The 18,588-nt window shown below is 51.9% G+C and overlaps 1 protein-coding gene across 4 annotated transcripts in view; it reads left to right on the forward strand.

Annotated features, from left to right (window-relative positions):
- The window catches only part of CARMIL2 (capping protein regulator and myosin 1 linker 2), a 133,088-nt gene that overhangs the window by 27,924 nt on the left and 86,576 nt on the right, over nt 1-18,588 (forward strand). For all 4 annotated transcript variants that reach the window (XM_050922324.1, XM_050922322.1, XM_050922320.1 and 1 more), the window contains exons 9-18: nt 2,237-2,312; nt 3,252-3,340; nt 5,793-5,887; nt 6,994-7,080; nt 9,680-9,789; nt 10,700-10,777; nt 12,670-12,746; nt 14,732-14,836; nt 15,807-15,876; nt 17,079-17,160. In XM_050922324.1, the coding sequence (XP_050778281.1) occupies nt 2,237-2,312; nt 3,252-3,340; nt 5,793-5,887; nt 6,994-7,080; nt 9,680-9,789; nt 10,700-10,777; nt 12,670-12,746; nt 14,732-14,836; nt 15,807-15,876; nt 17,079-17,160 (869 nt within the window). The remainder of the gene's footprint in view (nt 1-2,236; nt 2,313-3,251; nt 3,341-5,792; nt 5,888-6,993; nt 7,081-9,679; nt 9,790-10,699; nt 10,778-12,669; nt 12,747-14,731; nt 14,837-15,806; nt 15,877-17,078; nt 17,161-18,588) is intronic.

Genomic DNA, 18,588 nt, shown 5'->3' on the forward strand with positions numbered 1-18,588 from the left:
TGCGGGATCGAGAAGTTTTGACCTTGGAGCCTACAGCTCTCTGGGTCACACAGTGAGTTATTTCTGACTTTCACTCCTCTCCAAAACGTGATGAACTCCTGGAACACAACGAGCCATGAACTCCTAGAACACAATGAGTCAAACAAGGCACAGCCGCCTTTGTCATCCTCTGGCTGGTTCTTTGGCGTTAGAGGGAAAGAGAAGGTCTCTAGCCTGATGTAATTGAGAGACTCTTCCCTAGTCACAGACAGTCTGATGATTTCATTTAAACATCGCATTTCCTGCCCCTGGGGGAAGAGAGGTTCTGTAGACACTGTGGCTTTAAAATGTGGATTGTTGGTCTGTTCTGAGCCAATAGAGATGCGGGGAATAGAGTGAGAGCTTTCCTGCTTAGAGGGCCAGATGGAACTATTATTATTAATAGTATCTAGTAGGGCTGTCAAGCGATTAAAAAATTAATTGTGATTAATCGCATGATTAAAAAAATTAATGGTGATTAAACAATAATAGAATACCATTTATTTAAATATTTTGAATATTTTCTACATTTTCAAATATATTGATTTCAATTACAACACAGAATACAAAGTGTACAGTGCTCACTTTATATTTATATATGATTACAAATATTTTCACTGTAAATATCAAAAGAAATAGTATTTTTAATTCACCTCATACAAGTACTGTAGTGCAATCTCTTTATCTATATCTTGTGACACTGGCTATAACAGTGCCATGTGAACGCCTGTTCGCACTTTCAGGTGACATTGTAAATAAGACGTGGGCAGTGTTATCTCCTGCAAATGTAAACAAACTTGTTTGTCTTAGCGATTGGCTGAACAAGAAGTAGGACTGAGTGGACTTATAGGCTTTAAAGTTTTACATTGTTTTGTTTTTGAGTGCAATTATGTAACAAAAAAAATCTACATTTGTAAGTTCAACTTTCATGATAAAGAGAAAATTGAAAAATACTATTTTATCATTTTTACAGTGCAAATATTTGTAATAAAAATAATATAAAGTGAGCACTGTACACTTTGTATTCTGTGTTGTAATTGAAATAAATATATTAAAAAATGTAGAAAAACATCCAGAAGTATTTAATAAATGTCCATTGGTATTCTATTGTTTAACAGTGTGATTAATCACAATTAATTTTTGTAATCACGATTACTTTTATTTAGTTAATTGCATGAGTGAACTGTGATGAATTGACAGCCTTAGTATCTAGTCAAGGCATGGTTAAGATCTCTACCTCTCAGAAGGGGGAACTGGAGTTTGTTTCTGTGGGCCCTGCAGGGCCAGCCCTGCCTCGGGGCAGGTGCTGAAGTCTGTTCTGGCCAGCGCATCATCAACAGAGCTGCTTACTTTGCAAACCCACTGAAGAGAATGTGGCCACATGGGGTATGGCTACACTGCAATAAAAGACTGGCTGGCCCCGGTCAGCTGACGTGTTGTGCGGGTAGGGTGACCAGATGTCCCGATTTTATAGGGACAATCCCAATTTTTGGGTCTTTTTCTTCTATAGACTCCTATTACCCCCCACCCCCTGTCCCGATTTTTCACAGTTGCTGTCTGGTCATCCTGTGTGCGGGGCTAGAAAATTGCAGTGTAGATGTTTGGGCTCCAGCTGGAGCCTGGGCTCTGGGACCTACCCCCTTCGCAGGGTCTGAGAGCCTGGATCCCAAATGTTTACACTGCTATTTTTACCCCTGCGGCCTGAGCCCTGTGAGTCAATTGGCTGCCCAGTAAATCCTCAACCACCTGGCACAGCAGAGCTTTCTCCCTTTGCCATCCTGGACTGGCACTTTGAGTGCACGCACTCTGGGGGAGCACAGGCATCGCTGGATGTCCTGGTCATTGTGGGGCATGCAGCTCCTCTGGGCCTAGCAAGGCAGGGGACATGTACCACGGTGGATGGCTGGCTGGTTCATGAGAGCCAGGCCTGAGCTCAGCAAACAAACACAGATGCCCTGATGAACTAGAGAAGCACCTAGAGCAGTTGTGACCAGTGGCAGGATTTCACTTGCCTCTCAGCTGGCGTAGCCAGGGATGTTGCAGGTCTACTCCAGCCTTAAGGCTGTGGTCAGAGTGCAGAATACTGCAGCGTCTATGGGTAAATTGTGGCTTTACAATACCATGTGGAGCCTGACTCAATGGTTATTCACCACATCTCCAATCACAGTCCGTCTGGGCCGTAACTTGCTAATTGTTTCATTGCTGTGTCCCGCTGCAGAGACGTAGCCCTTAGCATCACGGCGCTGTCGTTTAACCTGTGGTTCACCAAGCTGTACTGTAAGGACTTCAGGCTGGTGAGTACGAGGAGCCGTGACCAGGATGCTGATGAACCGCTGTCCCGTAAGTGACAAGCCATGTTCAAAAAGGATGAATTCAAACTGGAACAGGTTCAGAGACGGGCTACAAGGATGATCCGAGGAATGGAAAAACTGCCTTATGAAAGGAGACTCAAAGAGCTTGGCTTGTTTAGCCTGGCCAAAAGAAGGCTGAGGGGGGACATGCTCGCTCTATATAAATATATCAAGGGGGTTAACGTTAGGGAGGGAGAGGAATTATTTAAGTTTAGTACTAATGTAGACACAAGGACGAATGGGTATAAACTGGATATTAGGAAGTTTAGACTTGAAATTAGATGAAGGTTTCTGACCATTAGGGGAGTGAAGTTCTGGAATAGCCTTCCAAGGGAAGTAGTAGGGGCAAAAGACTTTCCTGGCTTTAAGACAAAGCTTGATAAGTATATGGAGAGGATGTTATGATAGGATCGTTAATTTGGGCAATTGATCTTGAATTACCACCAGACAGGTCTGCTCAATGGTCTGCGGGGAGATGTTGGATGCGATGGGTACTGAGTTGCTGCGGAGAATTCCTTCTTGGGTGCTAGCTGGTGACTCTTGCCCACATGCTCAGGGTTTAGCTGATCGTCATATTTGGGGTCGGGAAGGAATTTTCCTCCAGGGCGGATTGGCAGGTGCCCTGGAGGTTTTTCGCCTTCCCTTACAGCATGAGGCACGGGTCACTTGCTGGTGGTTTCTCTGCAGCTTGAGGTCTTCAAACCATTTTTGAGGATTTCAATAACTCGGTCCTGGGATAGGGGTTGTTATAAAATTGGATGGGTGGAGTTCTGTGGCCTGCCTTGTGCAGGAGGTCAGACTAGATGATCAGATTGGTCCCTTCTGACCTATGAGACTATGAGTCTATGACACAGCTTTCAAAGAGACTTTCCTCTCTCCTAGAATCTGGAGATTTCTGAACAGCTTCTGTACATGCTCAGCAAATCGGTGAAACTGGAGGAGCTGGTGCTGGAAAACACCGGGTTAAAATTGTAAGGAAAGGGAACGTGTACATGTGCTGTCTCTTTTAAAGGATTCTGGGTAGCTTTATAAAAGCCTGCACAGGTGGTAGCTTGCTGCATGTTTTCACCAGCTGGTCTCTGCCTCATCCATCGTCGGCTGGTAGAATAGCAGAAATGCAGGGCTGATGCTGAATTATTGTCTGCATATTAAATTATCAGCTGATGCTAAATCAGCTGCCCTTGGCTTCTGGTCGCCTTTTAAGGCAGAGGAGGGCAAACTACAGCCCGCAGGCTGGATCCGGCCCATCAGGGCTTTCAATCCGGCCTGCAGGATTGCCAGCCCCGAGTGCAGCGGGGCTAAGACAGGCTCTCTGCCTGCCCTGGCCCCGCATCACTCCCTGAAGCGGGCGGCACCACGTCCCTGCAGTCCCTGGGGGGCGGGGGGAGCAGATGGCTCCGGGTGCTGCCCTTGCCAGCAGGCACCACCCCCCGCAGTTCCCATTGGCCGGGAATGGGGAACTACGGCCAGTGGGACTGGGAGCTTCAGTGGTGGTACCTGCAGGCGAGGGCAGCATGCAGCAGAGCCGCCTGCCACACCCCACTCCCAGGAGCCACTTCTAGACATGCTGGCCACTTATGGGAGCAACATGGAGCCAGGGCAGGCAGGGAGCCTGCCGTAGCCCTGCTGCTTGCCACTGCCATCCTGGAGCCACTTGAGGTAAGTGGTGCCAGACTGGAGCCCGCACCCCAAACCCCTCCGGAACCCTGCACACCAACCCCCTGCCCTGAGCCCCCTCCCGCACTCTGCACCCTTCCTGCACCCCAACCCCCTGCCCTCAGCACCCTGCCATACCCCTCCTGCACCCCAATCCCCTGCCCTCAGCACCCTGCCACACCCTCCTGCACCCCACCTCCCTGCCCTGAGCCCCCTCCTGCACCCCACCCCCTTCCTGCACCCCAACCCCCTGCCCTGAGCCCCCTCCTGCACTCTGCACCCTTCCTGCACCCCAATCCCCTGCCCTCAGCACCCTGCCACACCCCTCCTGCACCCCACCTCCCTGCCCTGAGCCCCCTCCTGCACCCCACACCCTTACTGCACTCCAAACCCCCTGTCCTGAGCCCCATCCCACACTCTGCACTCTTCCTGCACCCCAGACCTCTGCCCTGAGCCCCCTCCTGCACCCCACACCCTTCCTGCACCCCAACCCCCTGCCCTCAGCACCCTGCCACACCCCTCCTGCACCCCACCTCCCTGCTCTGAGCCCCCTTCTGCACCCCACCTACTTGCTCTGAGCCCCCTCCTGCACCCCAACCCCTTGCCCTGAGCACCCTGCCACACCCCTCCTGCACCCCACCTCTCTGCTCTGAGCCCCCTCCTGCACCCCACACCCCTCCTGCACCCCAACCCCTTGCCCTGAGCCCCTTCCTGCACACTGCACCCCCTCCCACACACCCCACTCCCTCCCTCCTGCACCCCAACCCTCTGCCCCAGCCCTACACTCATGGCCATGTATGCAATTTCCCCACCCAAATGTGGCCCTCGGGCCAAAAAGTTTGCCCACCCCTGTTTTAAAGGGATGAATTTAAATATCCAAAAACTGGGAAAGGGAAGAAAAAGTTCTCGTAATCGAGTAACAGTAACTTGCACTGTAGGCATGGATGATGGCTGGATTATTATTACAGCTGGGAATTCCAGAGTACCCAGAGCCAAACAAAACTCCACGGGATCAGTGATTTAGGAGCGTACATCCCATTTTGAAAAGCTATGTGTGTGCTTTAGGTAATGTTAGCTCAGCGGTGTGTTTGGATTCATCCAGAGGGCCACCTCACATTGGAAAGAGCTCATGGATGTGCCAGGGTATGGCCCATGAACGCAGATGTCTTTGTTGGGTTCCTGCTGCTGAGCGTTTAAATTTGCAGCCCTGGTTTTGCAGTAATGTATTTGTTTAACTATAATTTTGAGATAAGAGAGGAAACTGCCCGTTCCTTGCAGGATTCCCCTTTGCATGACGCAGCCAGGCTCTGAAGTTCACCCCAGCAGGGAATGACCGGGCAGGGGAATTTCACATCTCTGCAACTCTTTGGCTGGAGACAACTTTCTGCTGTTTTACAGGAGAACTGCAGCCAGCGTGGCAGAGAAGTGCCCCCTCTGGCAGTGCATAGCTGGGCCTGATTGTGACCAGAGCCGTGGTTGGGATGGTGGCATTGCTGAGAGAGCTGGCCACCACCTTTGCTGCAGGTGTAGCACGAGCGATCGCTTAGCACCCTAGGGACCGATAGGTGTAATGCATCCGGCCCCCACCGCTTAGTGCCTCTCCTCCCCTACCCTAGCCTGGCACTGCCCCAGAGGCACAAAGTGACCCCAGCGCTATTTCCCTGTGACTGGTTGTGAGATGGTTGGTGCCTGGCACCTGGGTGCCTGGCCATGTTGGGAATACACCAACGCTGGATGTGTTGTAAAGTGAGATCTGTTCCCTTGCAGTGAATTTGCCCAGAGGATGGCCCAGGCGTTAAGAGGAAACCCGGACTCGGCTCTAAGCGCCATCAGCCTGGCTGGCAACCAGCTGGAGGACAAAGGTACCTCACGCTCCTGTCCCAACAGATACGGCCCCTTCAGAGTGTCCCGGCAGCTTCAGACAGTCCTGATTTTCTTCTTCTTGTGACTGTGGACTCCTTTCAAAACGGCCTTTTTAGCCTTCAGAGCCTTGGATTTTGCCTCTGTCTTAGTGGGGACAGCCTCCTTCTTCACCTTCTGGTAGTGACGTGAGTGGCGCTTTGGGCTAGCCACCCGAGTCCAAGCCCACCTGACCCTCCCGGGTCTGAGCTTGGGGGCTGGCTAGCCTGAGCCGCCACCTGCCACAGCACCTGCTCCACTGTTTGTAGCACACTAGCTCAGGCGAAGCCAGCCCAGGTCTGCCTCGCCAGGCTGGAGGCTCACTTCCAGCTGCAGTGTAGCATACCCTGAGCGGCCAGGCCGGCATAGGCTCTGCAGTGGAGACATGAAGTGCCTGGGACTCGCACGACACCCAGGCCAAGGTGTTTGCAGGATCAATCCTTCTCTCACAGGCAGAGGCAATGCTTGGGGGGCCACGCGGGGTCACATGCCTCCCCGATTTCTGCCAGGGTTTGCGTGCCTGCCCCCCCCCCCCCGTGCGTCAGGTCCTGGGGCGGGTGAGCTGCAAGCTGCAGCTGCAGGGAGAGGCGGCAGCAAACAGCTGGGAGCTGCAGGGAGGGGCTGCTGAGGATAAGGGTGGAGTGTGACTCACACTTTAAATTGTGCCCCCGCCATCAGCAGGTGCCAGTTGTCTCAGCTTACAGGCCCCTTGGGATGGGGACTTGTGGCATCGGGTTCGTTTGACAGAGGCGGAAGCACGCAGCCAATGGCAGACAAGCAATGATGCTCCATGGCCGTGGGTGCAATGTCTGATAACAGACATGCTCAATTCATGGCAAAGGCACAGAGATGCAATCACAAGAGGATGGAAAAGAACACCCATTAAATAAATGGAGTAGCTCACACTTTTCAGAGCTGTTTCAGGCTCTATTCACTCCACTGAGGTGTTCCAGTTCAGATGAGAACATCCCATTAAGCCTCCTATTCACCATACCCACATGCAGAGCCATGTTCCTCTATACTATATATATCCATCAGGCCCTCTGTCGCCTGTCTGCTCTCTCCTTAGGGATAACTGCATTCAGCCAGCACATCGAGAAATGCACCAAGGGCCTGCGCAGCCTGAACTTCTCTAGGACCTCGCTGACCTCCAAAGGTATATGTAGATATAGATCTATAGAACCATAGACCTGGAAGGGACCTCGAGAGGTCATCTAGTCCAGTCCCCTGCACTCATGGCAGGACTAATTATCTAGACCATCCCTGACCGCTGTTTGTCCAACCTGCTCTTAAAAATCCCCAGTGCTGGAGATTCCACCACCTTCCTAGGCAATTTATTCCAGTGCTTAACTACCCTGACAGCTGGGAAGTTTTTCCTAATGTCCAACCTAAACTGCCCTTGCTGCAATTTAAGCCCATTGCTTCTTGTCCTATCTTCAGAGGTTAAGAACAATTTTTCTCCCTTCTCCTTGTAACAACCTTTATGTACCTAAAAACTATCATGTCCCCTCTCAGTCTTCTTTTCTCCACAGTAAACAAACTCAATTTTTTGCAATCTTCCCTCATAAGTCATGTTTTCTAGACCTTTAATCATTTTTGTTGTTCTTCTCTGGACTTTCTTCAGTTTGTCCACATCTTTCCAGACATGTGGCCCCCAGAACTGGACACAATACTTCAGCTGAGACCTAATCAGCGTGAAGCAGAGTGGAAGAATTACTTCTCATGTCTTGCTTACAACACTCCTGCTAATACATCCCAGAATAATGTTTGCTCTTTTTGCAACAGTGTTACACTGTTGACTCATATTTAGCTTGTGATCCACTATGATCCCCAGATCCCTTTCCGCAGTTCTCCTTCCTAGGCAGTCATTTCCCATTTTGTGTGTGTGCAACTGATTGTTCCTTCCTAAGTGAAGTACTTTGCACTTATTCTTATTGAATTTCATCCTATTTACTTGAGACCATTTCTCCAGTTTGTCCAGATCATTTTGAATTTTAATCCTATCCTGCAAAGCACCTGCAACCCGTCCCAGCTTAGTATCGTTCGCAAACTTTATACGTGTACTCTCTATGCCATTATCTAAATCATTGATGAAGATATTGAAGAGAACTGGACCCAGAACCAATCCCTGTGGGACCCCACTCGTTATGCCCTTCTGGCATGACTGTGAACCACTGACAACTACTCTCTGGGAACGATTTTCCAACCAGTTTTGCACCCACATTATAGTAGCTCCATCTAGGTTGTATTTCTCTAGTTTATTTATGAGAAAGTCATGAGAGACAATATCAAAAGCCTTACTAAAGTCAAGATATACCACATTGCCTGCTTCACCCCTATCCACAAGGCTTATTACCCTGTCAAAGGAAGCTATCAGATTGGTTTGACATGATTTGTTCTTGGCAAATCCATGCTGACTGTTACTTATCACCTCATTATCCTCTAGGTGTTTGCAAATTGATTTCTTAATTATTTGCTCCATTATCTTGCCGGGTACAAAAGTTAAGCTGCCTGGTCTGTATCCCCGGGTTGTCCTTATTTCCCTTTTTTATAGATGGGCATTAGATTTGCCCTTTTCCAGTCTTCTGAAATGTGTCCCGTCTTCCAGGACTTTTCAAAGGTAATCATTAATGGCTCAGATATCTCCTCAGTCAGCTCCTTGAGTATCCTAGGATGAATTCCATCAGGCCATGGTGATTTGAAGACATCTAACTTGTCTACGTAATTTTTGACTTTTCCTCCCCTATTTTAGACTCTGATCCTATCACATTTTCACTGGTATTTGCTGTGTTAGACATCCCATCACCTCCAACCTTCTTGGTGAAAACCAGAACAAAGATGTCATTAAGCACCTCATCCTCTGTTATTTTCCCCCCCTACCCCATCATGGAGTAACGGGCCTGCTCTGTCCTTGGTCTTCCTCTTGCTTCTAATGTATTTGTAGAATGTTTTCTTGTTACCTTTTATGTCTCTAGCTAGTCTGATCTCGTTTTGTGCCTCGGCCTTTCTAATTTTGTCCCAACATACTTGTGTTATTTGTTTATATTCATCCTTTCTAATTTGACTGAGTTTCCACTTTTTGTAGGACTCTTTTTTGAGTTTTAGATCACTGAAGATCTCCTGAGTAAGCCAGGGTTTTCTCTTGTCACACTTCCTATCTTTCCCATGCAGTGGAATAGTTTGCTCTTGTGCCCTTAATAATGTTTCTTTGAAAAACTCCTCACTGCCTTTGGGACTCTTTACAGGAGCCAGAGGGCTCCAGGCTAGCACAGGCAACCTTTCCACAAGAGTGTAAAAGAGGGTGGCGGGGCTGCTCTGGCCTGCATGTCCTCTGGAGCCCCCATGCTGGGCCTCAGGCCTCTTTGAGCAATGTCCCCTCAACAGCCCAGTCTAGCCCTGACTGTGGAATGACTGCTTTCGGTCCTGAGATGGCTCTGCTCCCTCTTGGCTTGGGCGCTGTCCATGGGCGTGTGCAGGGGGCCCCTTTTCAAAGTCAGGTGGCCAAAGGGCTCTGCTGGGTGCTCTGGGCATGATGTGGGAGGGCTGGTTCTCGGAGTCCCGGGGGCTCCCAGAGGAGTTTTAGGAGAGAATTCCAGTGTGGGATGGTCCCTCTTCACCCGCCATCTCTGGGTGGTCTGAACCAAGCAGGGCTCTGGGATTGCAGGGTTTCTAATATGACAATGTCCTTCTCTGCTCTGCGTCCGCTCTTGGGTCCCCAACATGCTCACCGGCTTCTCCTCCCTTCCCTCGGGCAGGAGCAAGCACTTTATGCCAGTCCCTTGCATCTAATGGAATCTTCAGCACCTCACTTCAGCACCTGGATCTCTCGGGGAATCCTGGCGTCCTTGCCACGGACGATGCCAGCGTATGTATAAATAGCTCCCAGCAGGTGGCAAGGGCCAAGCCAGAGAAACGCAACTAAAACCTGATCTGCATGTAGAGTGAGCTGAGATGTGTCTCTTCTCTCTCACCCTTGCTCTGGTAATGGGAGGCTGCCGCTCAGGCATACCTGCTAGGGTGGGGCTGAAAGTAGCAGAGACCACATGGCAGCACAGGTCAGGGTGGGCTTGCTGCATGTGGATGTGAACTCAGATTGCTAGCCTGCCCCGGGTCCATGCTGCTCTTGATCCCTAAGCTAGCTAGATGTGCCTGCCCGAGCTGCAGTCACACCTCTGATTGGAGCGGAGACTCTCTCTCTAGCGAGTGTTGCATTTTCTGGAGGTTTAATGGTTTAGGTCAGAAGAATCTGGCCATCAGCTGGGTCTGTTGTTGGGGATTGGTCAGATTTTTGGGCTGCCCCCTTTGTCATTTGGTGCCAAAATGTTCAGAGGGGATTATTGCTTTTTGGGTGCCCAGTTGAGACCCTGTGGACCCTGTGCCCAGCCCCCACAGCTCCTGTGGACTCCTGTGGGAAGTCAGTGTTTTCAAAAGCCCCCAAATCAGAGACCATTCTTGGCAAATCTATTGCAGGTCACTTTGGCCAAGCAGCCAGCTCCATTTCAGCTTCCCGTGGCCTGGTGGTGCTGCCCAGGGGAAGGAGCCAATTGGGGAGGAGGGGGTACCTGTGGGAAGGAGGGTCTGGGCTCAGCCCCAGGCTGGTTTGTTTCCTTCTCCACTTTCTTGAGCTGAACGTTAACCCTGCTAAAGCCCAGGAGAAAGGCTTGCTCCTGATCCCAGGAAGGAATGTCCTGCATTCGGCCTCCAGTGCGAGGAGACACTACCTCCAGAAAAACCCTTCCAGCGGACCCTTAAATCCACATCTTCTCTCCCCACAGAGCTTGCACAGCTTCCTCAGCCACGCAAACTCGGTGTCTCACCTTAACCTGGCTGGCACAGACTGTGCTTTGGATGCAGTAAGTAGCAAGGGGCTGTTCTCCACTCATCTGTGCCGAAGTGGCCAGCTCCTGAGACCTTCCTTCTTGCCATCTGCGTCACTCCAGCCCTTGCCGTGTGCCTGGCCCTGCAGACTGGAGTCACTTTGCAGTTGTGCAGCCCAAGAGGCAGACGAGTATATTTCTGCCTCCCAGGGCTCCTGTTCCCGGGTCTCTGTTCTCTTTAGGCAGAGGCAACTGAGCTGCTGGTGCCTGCAGAACTCCCAGGCCTGGCTTAGCCCCAGCTGAGGCAGAAATGTACTGCAAGTCTCATGCATTATTGATCAGGAGTGAATGAATGCAGCAGGTGCTGCAGCTTCGGGTGTAAATCTTGGCTCTGGCATCCAGGTTTGGAACAGCTTCGGCACTGTAATTTATGGCCGGACCTTAAATTACATCAGATGTTGGTGCTTTGGGATCGCTCACTCCACCGAAGTTATGCTTCCAGATAAGTCTTCCAGCTCCTTGCGTTTCCCTCGCTGTCATTGCTGCACGCAGATCTGGTTATTTACCTTGGAAATGGGGGAGCATCGTAAAATGCTGTTTTGCTCTGGAAAGTGGGTCTCTGTGATCAGCCGGTGTGCTTATTTGAACAGCCAGACTCCTTTGGGGACTCAGTCAGCTGGTCCCATGTGCCTGCCTTCTGCAGGCCAAAACACACCTTGTGGGACCCCTGCCACCCCACTGCCTACAGCTGCCGTGCACATTGCAGCTGCTAGGTGTGTGCGGTCTGATTTTCAGTGGGACTTCAGTGAGGGGCTGACATCTCGGAAAATCAAACCGTTAATCACCCATTCTGTGGCTGGCTAAGAGGGACTCGGACTCCGGCTCCTCTCCCTGGGCTGGGCCGGCCCTGCATGGTCCATGGGAGTCGCTAGTTCTGCCTCAAGACGCACAGGGAGCCGTTTTGGACACTCAGTCACCTTCTATAGCAGAGCCGCATGTCCTAGCACAGCTGTGTCAGACAATGTGACCAGTAGATTGCAGAGGGTTAGTGACAAGAGGAAGGCTGACCCAGTGGTGAGAGTGCTAGTCTGGGACTTGGACAACCTGTCTCAATTCCCTCCCCTGCCCCAGCCTTCACCTCGGCTCTGTGCCTCTATTTCCCCCTGTATGCAGTGGGGGTAGTAGTCCTGCCCTACCTCACAGGGGGTGCTCTGATACTGTGGTGATGGGGGGCAGTATATGCTTGGCTGGATGCATAGAAACCGCACACGGCCAGGCCTAGTGGTCAGGCTCCTTATCGCCCATCTGCGGTGTGTGCTGGGGGCTGTCCAGTGCCCAGAGGCAGCCTCGGCCCCCATGCCATGACAGCAAGGCTTGTGCCCAGTAAGCAGCGGATGGCTCTCCGAGTCGGGTGAGGGGGGAGCTCAGTTCTGCCAGGGCTGCTGCAGCATTTCCACCTTTGGAGAGTTAGCCCTCCTGGCCTTTGTGGGAGGAGTGGTCTGGGTGGAGAGGGAGGGAGACGTGCTTTGCGTGGTAGAAATGACTGAGGAGGGAGAGGGATGGCCAGGGGGGAGACTGAAAAGGGTTGGGGGAAGCTAGGTGGCCTTTCCTGGCGTCCCCACTGAAGGGGAAGTAGAGGAGTAGCTGGGGAAAGGAAGCCCTGTAAACGGTAGTGTGGTCAGGGTGGGGAGGGCAGCTCCCAGCTGTGCATGGTGCTTGCTAATAGGAGACGTGGTCCCAGAAGCATGAGGGCGAGGGGAAGCTCAGGCCGTCCTGGGAGGGGGCAGGTCCCCCCAGACCTGCTTTTCCTGAAGCGGGAGAGGGGTTGTGTCTAGTGTGGGGAGGAGCACTCGTGGCCCGTGGAGCTATGCTGGCCCTGGCCCTGGCCCGGCCTCTTGGTCTCACACACTTCTCATTTCCATTGCAAGCTGTTCGGAGCATTGGCCATCGGCTGCTGTGCCAATCTCGCCCACCTGGATGTCTCCAAGAACGTGTACTCGCACAGGTAAGGCTCAGATTCACTCCCTTTGTCGTCCGTGTCTAGCGAAGTCTGGCCTGGGGATTCCCTGTGTGTCTGTCTGCTGGAAGCCGTCGCGTCTCTGGCTGGGTGCAGTTCTCAGTAGCTGCCCGGTGCAGTGACCACGACCTCTTGGAGCAGTTAACACCCCATGGGTGAACTGCCCTTCCAGGCCGCTGTGGCCCTGCTTAGTGACACGTTTGAAAATACCAGAGGTACATAAATCCCATCCTCCCTCTGTGTGTGCAGGGTAGCATGCGACCCTGGGAGCAGAAATAACGGGCTAATGGGGGCAGCAACATGGCTGATTTCAATTTAGCTTGAACCTCTTCCTGAGCAATTTAAGCCAAACCAAAATCAGCCTGGCTTAAACTGAAGTAAAAGTGTCCACACAGCCTTTTTGCATCGGCGTAACTAAATAGGTTTCCATTCACCCCTTAAATTAATCTGGTGATGTTTCCTCCTGAAGAGCAGCCCGTAGGTTGCAAGTCCTTTGGGGGCCAGACCCCTAGGAACGCGCTGTGGGAAGAGCAACATGTGGGATGGAAATGCAAAGGAGCGTTGTTCACGTTATTTTTGATGACTGTCAAGGGGAATTTCAAAAAGAATTTACTGTTGCATTTTTTCATATTCCGGTTTGACTTTTATTCCCCCCGGCCCCGCTGCCGCTGGCACCTGTTCACATTAGAGGGCAGCTTCTCTTGTAGTATTGACCTCATTTGTGCCTCAGGCGCTGGAGGCTTTCATGCCAGGCTCAGTGTTGCAGCAGGTGTGGTTTTGGGCTGGCCGGTGGGAGACGTAGGTTCATTTTTTACCTGGGCTTCCCACCCCCTGTGTACGCTGCCCTTTGTAGACAGGAAAATTTCCCTCCCGCTAAAGGTTTGTGCCCTTTTCAGCTTCCTCACAATAGCTCCATTTTCCCATGGGTTTTTTAATCTTAGAACTATCCTGAATATCAAATCTTGTTTGTCTTTGCTAGAGGGCTGACCGGAGAATTGGGATGGGATCTCCCTCAGCCCAAAAATGAAGTGACTGGTTTGTTTGAACCTTTCACTAAGAGATTTTTCCTCCCACCTGTTCCATGGGCTTTTTAGTTCAATAGATATTAGCAAAAGTGAGCAGAAAACAAAATGCTCTACTGGTCTGACTCAATTTCCCTGCCTTGCTCAATTGCTCTGCCTTTACTTAGAATCATAGAATATCAGGGTTGGAAGAGGCCTCAGGAGGTGATCTAGTCCAACCCCCTGCTCAAAGCAGGACTAATCCCCAACTAAATCATCCCAGCCAGGGCTTTGTCAAGCCGGGCCTTAAAAACCTCTAAGGATGGAGCTTTTACCACCTCCCTAGGGAACCCATTCCAGTGCTTCACCACTCTCCGAGTGAAAAAGTTTTTCCTAATATCCAACCTAAACCTCCCTCACTGCAACTTGAGACCATTGCTCCTTGTTCTGTCATCTGCCACCTCTGAGAATAGTCTCGATCCATCCTCGTTGGAACCCCTCTTCAGGTAGTTGAAGGCTGCTATCAAATCCCCCCTCACTCTTCTCTTCTGTAGACTAAATAACCCCAGTTCCCTCAGCCTCTCCTCGTAAACCATGTGCTCCAGCCCCCTAATCATTTTCATTCCCCTCCGTTGGACTCTTTCCAATTTGTCCACATCCCTTCTGTAATGAGGGGCCCAAAACTGGACACAGTACTCCAGGTGTGGCCTCACCAGTGCCGAATAGAGGGAAATAATCACTTGCCTAGCTCTGCGGGCAGCAGTGCTGACCAGAGCCGCCAGGGTCCCTTTTCGACTGGGTGTTCTGGTCCAAAATTGGACACCTGGCAACCCTACCTCCAAACTGATGGACTCCATGCTTTGGGGTTGGTGCGCAGGCTGTGTTACTGTCGACAGAGGACACAGCTGAGTTGGGGTTAATTGAAATGGTAGAAAGGGGGGCTGAGATGATATGCTCTTCTGCTCATTTTAGAAAGCCGAGAGATGTCCCTCCGGCCATCAAACTGTTCTTCAGCAAAGCGGCTGCCCTCCGATACGTCAGCCTGGCGTGTATCAAGCTACCGCCAGAGGCTGTAAGGTAAGGGGCCTGTTTCCCAATGTGCTTAGGGACAGAACTGCAAGGGCTCAGACCCCACAACTGGGGACAGATTTACAGCGGTGACCAGCCTCCACCATCTCAGCCCTGGTGATGCTCGGCCTGTACCGTGCAAACAAACAGAGGTGCGAATAGCAAGGTCCTGTAGAGGGCGGCTCCTGGTTGCTGGAGCTGCACGCATGTATGTGCACAGTGGGTGGGAAAACGAGAGCTGAGGGTGTCCTGAGGAGTCTTAGAGGATTAAACTGCTGTGGTTTGCAGTCGGGGGGTGCATAGGATCTGAGTAACTTGGGCTGGGGATAGCCTGCCTGAAACCACAGACAGAGGGGCTTAGCTCACAACAGGCTATTGATTTAGTAAATCCCTATGTATTAAGCCCAGCTAATACACCTAGCAGCCTCCTCTGGACATCCAAGTGCATGCTCCCCCTGGTCTCAGCCTGATTCACTAATCCCTGCCATTCAGCACTGCCGGCCCTTTCCCCAGCTCCTTCAGTCCCGCTGGGAACCAGGGCGAGTGAGTGTGTGCGAGACAAAGGAACAGAACTGTACTGGTGTCAAGAGGCAGCATGACCCCCAGACGGGAGCAGTGCCAGAGACTCCCTGGAGTCCAGCAGGGCCTTGCAGGTGCTGTGGATTTGCCTCAGAAGGCACTCAGGCATCATGCTTGTGGATGGCAAGGTAGCTAGGGCGGCTGGTGGGACGCACCTTTGGCTCTCCTAGCACCCTGCAGTGTTCCAGAGGGGCTGCAGGACCAGGGAGCAAGAGCCAGGGCTGCTTCTACCCCCAGCTGCGCTGAGGGCAGGTTGAGTGAGAGGGGAGTCACTGACTGTTCCCGATGGTATTCCCGGGGGGAGGCTGGCAGCATATCTAGCTCCCTCTGCCTGCTGATGAGCGGAGAGCGCTGGGTTCACAACCACTCTAAACGCCGGTTACTTTCTGGTTCATTGCAGGGCCTTGCTGCAGGGGTTAGCATATAACTCTCAGATCAGTGACCTGCACCTGGACCTCAGTAGCTGCGAGGTGAGGACGTGGCACGTGACCCAGTAAAACAGAGCGACAGCTGATTTCCAGCTAAACCTCGACACTGCATTTGAGCCCAGTAGCCCCGGGTGAAGAACTCCCGGGGCTGGGCAGTAAGTGCAGCTCACTCACCAGAGCACAGAGGCTGGGCAGAGCAGTAGGACTTCATGGAGTTGCACAGCCTTCCACGAGGTGGAATTTTTGGCCCATTATCGAGTAGTTTAATTGCTACGTGGATGTTATGATCTAGGCATTTACAAGGAGTGCCTGGGCAGAAGCCAAGCCAGGGGAGAGAGCATCATCCTGTGTAAGCCCTCCGACACGGACAGAGTTAGCTCTCTGAAAGGAGCCCACTGGCAGTCCTGCGGTGCCCGTGAGATAGCCAGGGCTGAGCCAACTTTCTGCTGCTTTTGAGCACTGCCCAGCACTGGTACCAGGCTGGGGAGCGCTGCAGCTACGTACCCCCATGGCAGGTCCTGCGATGCCAAGCCTGACTCACCTTCCATCCCGTCTGTGGGTCTCTCCCTGAGGGTTTCCTAGCACTTCCACAGTGTTAACGATTTCCCCCCCAGCGCCCTCTGAGGCTGATGGGAATGAGGATCCTGGCTGTACTAACAGGAAAGGGAGACAGTTCAGGGTTAATGTCTCAGCTGCAGCCACCTTGGGCCCGTCATGGAGGGTAAAAGCTTGAAAAGCACCTAGGTGGTTTAGGCCCCCTAATTCCCATTGAAAGTCACTGGAATTTAGGCTCCTCAGTCGCTCCTAAACTGCTTTTTGGAAAAGTTTCCCTGAATCTTTCTGGCCCAGCTCCTCAAAGGTAGTTAGGCTCCTCTGGATTTCCTGGGCCTCTAGGCCTCGGTTTCCTCGTCTATAATAATACCCACCCACCTTTGGGGACAGCTTTGTGCCCCATGGCTGAAAAGCGCGAAGGGTTTTATTTCTTCCTTTCTCCACATCCCGTATCTCTGCCCTGCCCCTGCAGCGGTGGCTTTGGTTCTAACCTGAGCCTGGGCCAAGCTGGCACAATCGGCAGGCAGCTCACGGTGAAGTTCCAGGTTAGACTGTTTGATCTAACGCCCCTTAGTGCAGGGTGATCCCAGGGGCACTGAGCGCTGATTCGACTTTCCCAACTGTCATGTTCTTGCTTGTGAAAATCCGAATGTTCCCTTTTACTCTTGTTCTGCTTTGTGTTTCATTTACAGTTGCGATCGGCAGGTGCCCAGGTGATCCAAGATCTGATTTTTGATGCCAATGCAATTAGCAATTTGGATTTATCAGACAATGGTAGGTACATAGCTTCTTTGACTTACAGTGAGTTTTGTCACCGTGGCTGGAAGTGTTTCCTCTGAACCTTGGCACAAGGCTGTGTGCTGCCAGCTACAGAAGCCAAGATAACCCCCCTGCCAGAACAATGATTGAGGTTGAGGTCCCCTCAACTGCTGTAGAAATAACCATTTAAAAAACGAGACTTGTTTTGATGAGGGGTGACTAACTGTGGCTCTCTGAGCTGCCATATGTGGTTATATACTGGGGGTGGGGGCCACATCTGGGTATGCAAATTGTATGGCTGGCCCTGAATGCTCACGGAATTGGGGTTGGGTTGCAGGAATGGGTGCGGGCTCTGGGATAGGGCCAGAAATGAGGAGTTCTGGGAGTAGGAGAGGGTTGTGCGCTGGGGCAGGGGGTTGGGGTGGGGGCTGAGGGCTCTGTCTGGAGGTGCGGGCTCTGAGGTGGGGCTGGGGATGAGGGATTTGGGGTGCAGGAGGGTGCTCCAGGCTGGGACTGAGGGGTTCGGAGGGCAGGAGTGGGATCAGGGTTGGAGCAGGGTATTGGGGCATGGGAGGGTTTGGCTGCAGTCTATGGGTGGCACTTACCTCAAGCAGCTCCCAGAAGTAGCGCATGTCCCCCCTTCGGTTCCTGTGCGGAGGCGCGGCCAGATGGCTCTGCTGTGCACTGCCCTTCACCCCTGCAGCTTCCTTAGCCAGACACCATTCCCAGCCAATGGGAGGTGCGGGGTCGGCGTTTGGGGTGAGGGCAGTGCACAGAGCCCCCTGGCTGCCCCTAAATGTAGAAGCCAGCGGGGAGACATACCGCTGCTTCTGGGAGCTGTGCAGAACTGCATCACGTGTTCACAGAGCGGCCGCGGACCCCGCTCCCCGGCTGGAGTGTGGCAAGCCGCAAACCCCGCTCCCCAGTGGGAGCTCAAGGGCCAGATTAAATTGGCTGGCAGGCCGGGTGTGGCCCGTGGACCGTAGTTTGCCATCCCCGTTATATGCAGTATTCCTCCATTCCTGCCCTTGCTTCTTTGTATAGCTGTTCCTAGCCATGCTTCCGCATTTCCATGGCCTACTTCTTCCAGTACTCCAAGACTCCACTGCTTCAGTTCGGTGCCTGTCTTCTGCCCCTGTTAGCACAGGGCAGTAACAAACACGAGGAGCAGCAAGTGGCTGGCATGCTGGAGCTGTGGTTCAGTTAGGCCTGGTACATTTCGTTCTGGTGGAGCGTTTTTCTATCAGAAATTGCCATTTGGCTGAAATAGAAACTTTCTGCGGGAGCATGTTAATGTCGATGGAATTTTTGACATTATCCAAATGCTTTGGGTTTTTTTTACTGAAATCAAGAGCAAACGTTTCCATTGACCCCAAGTTTGTGTTTTTTTTTAAAATTGCATTTCTTGGCAGATTTCTGAATTCTTTGGTTTTGTTCCAATTA

Source organism: Gopherus flavomarginatus, chromosome 14 (assembly GCF_025201925.1).
Source record: "Gopherus flavomarginatus isolate rGopFla2 chromosome 14, rGopFla2.mat.asm, whole genome shotgun sequence".
NCBI classification, from domain to species: Eukaryota; Metazoa; Chordata; order Testudines; family Testudinidae; genus Gopherus; species Gopherus flavomarginatus.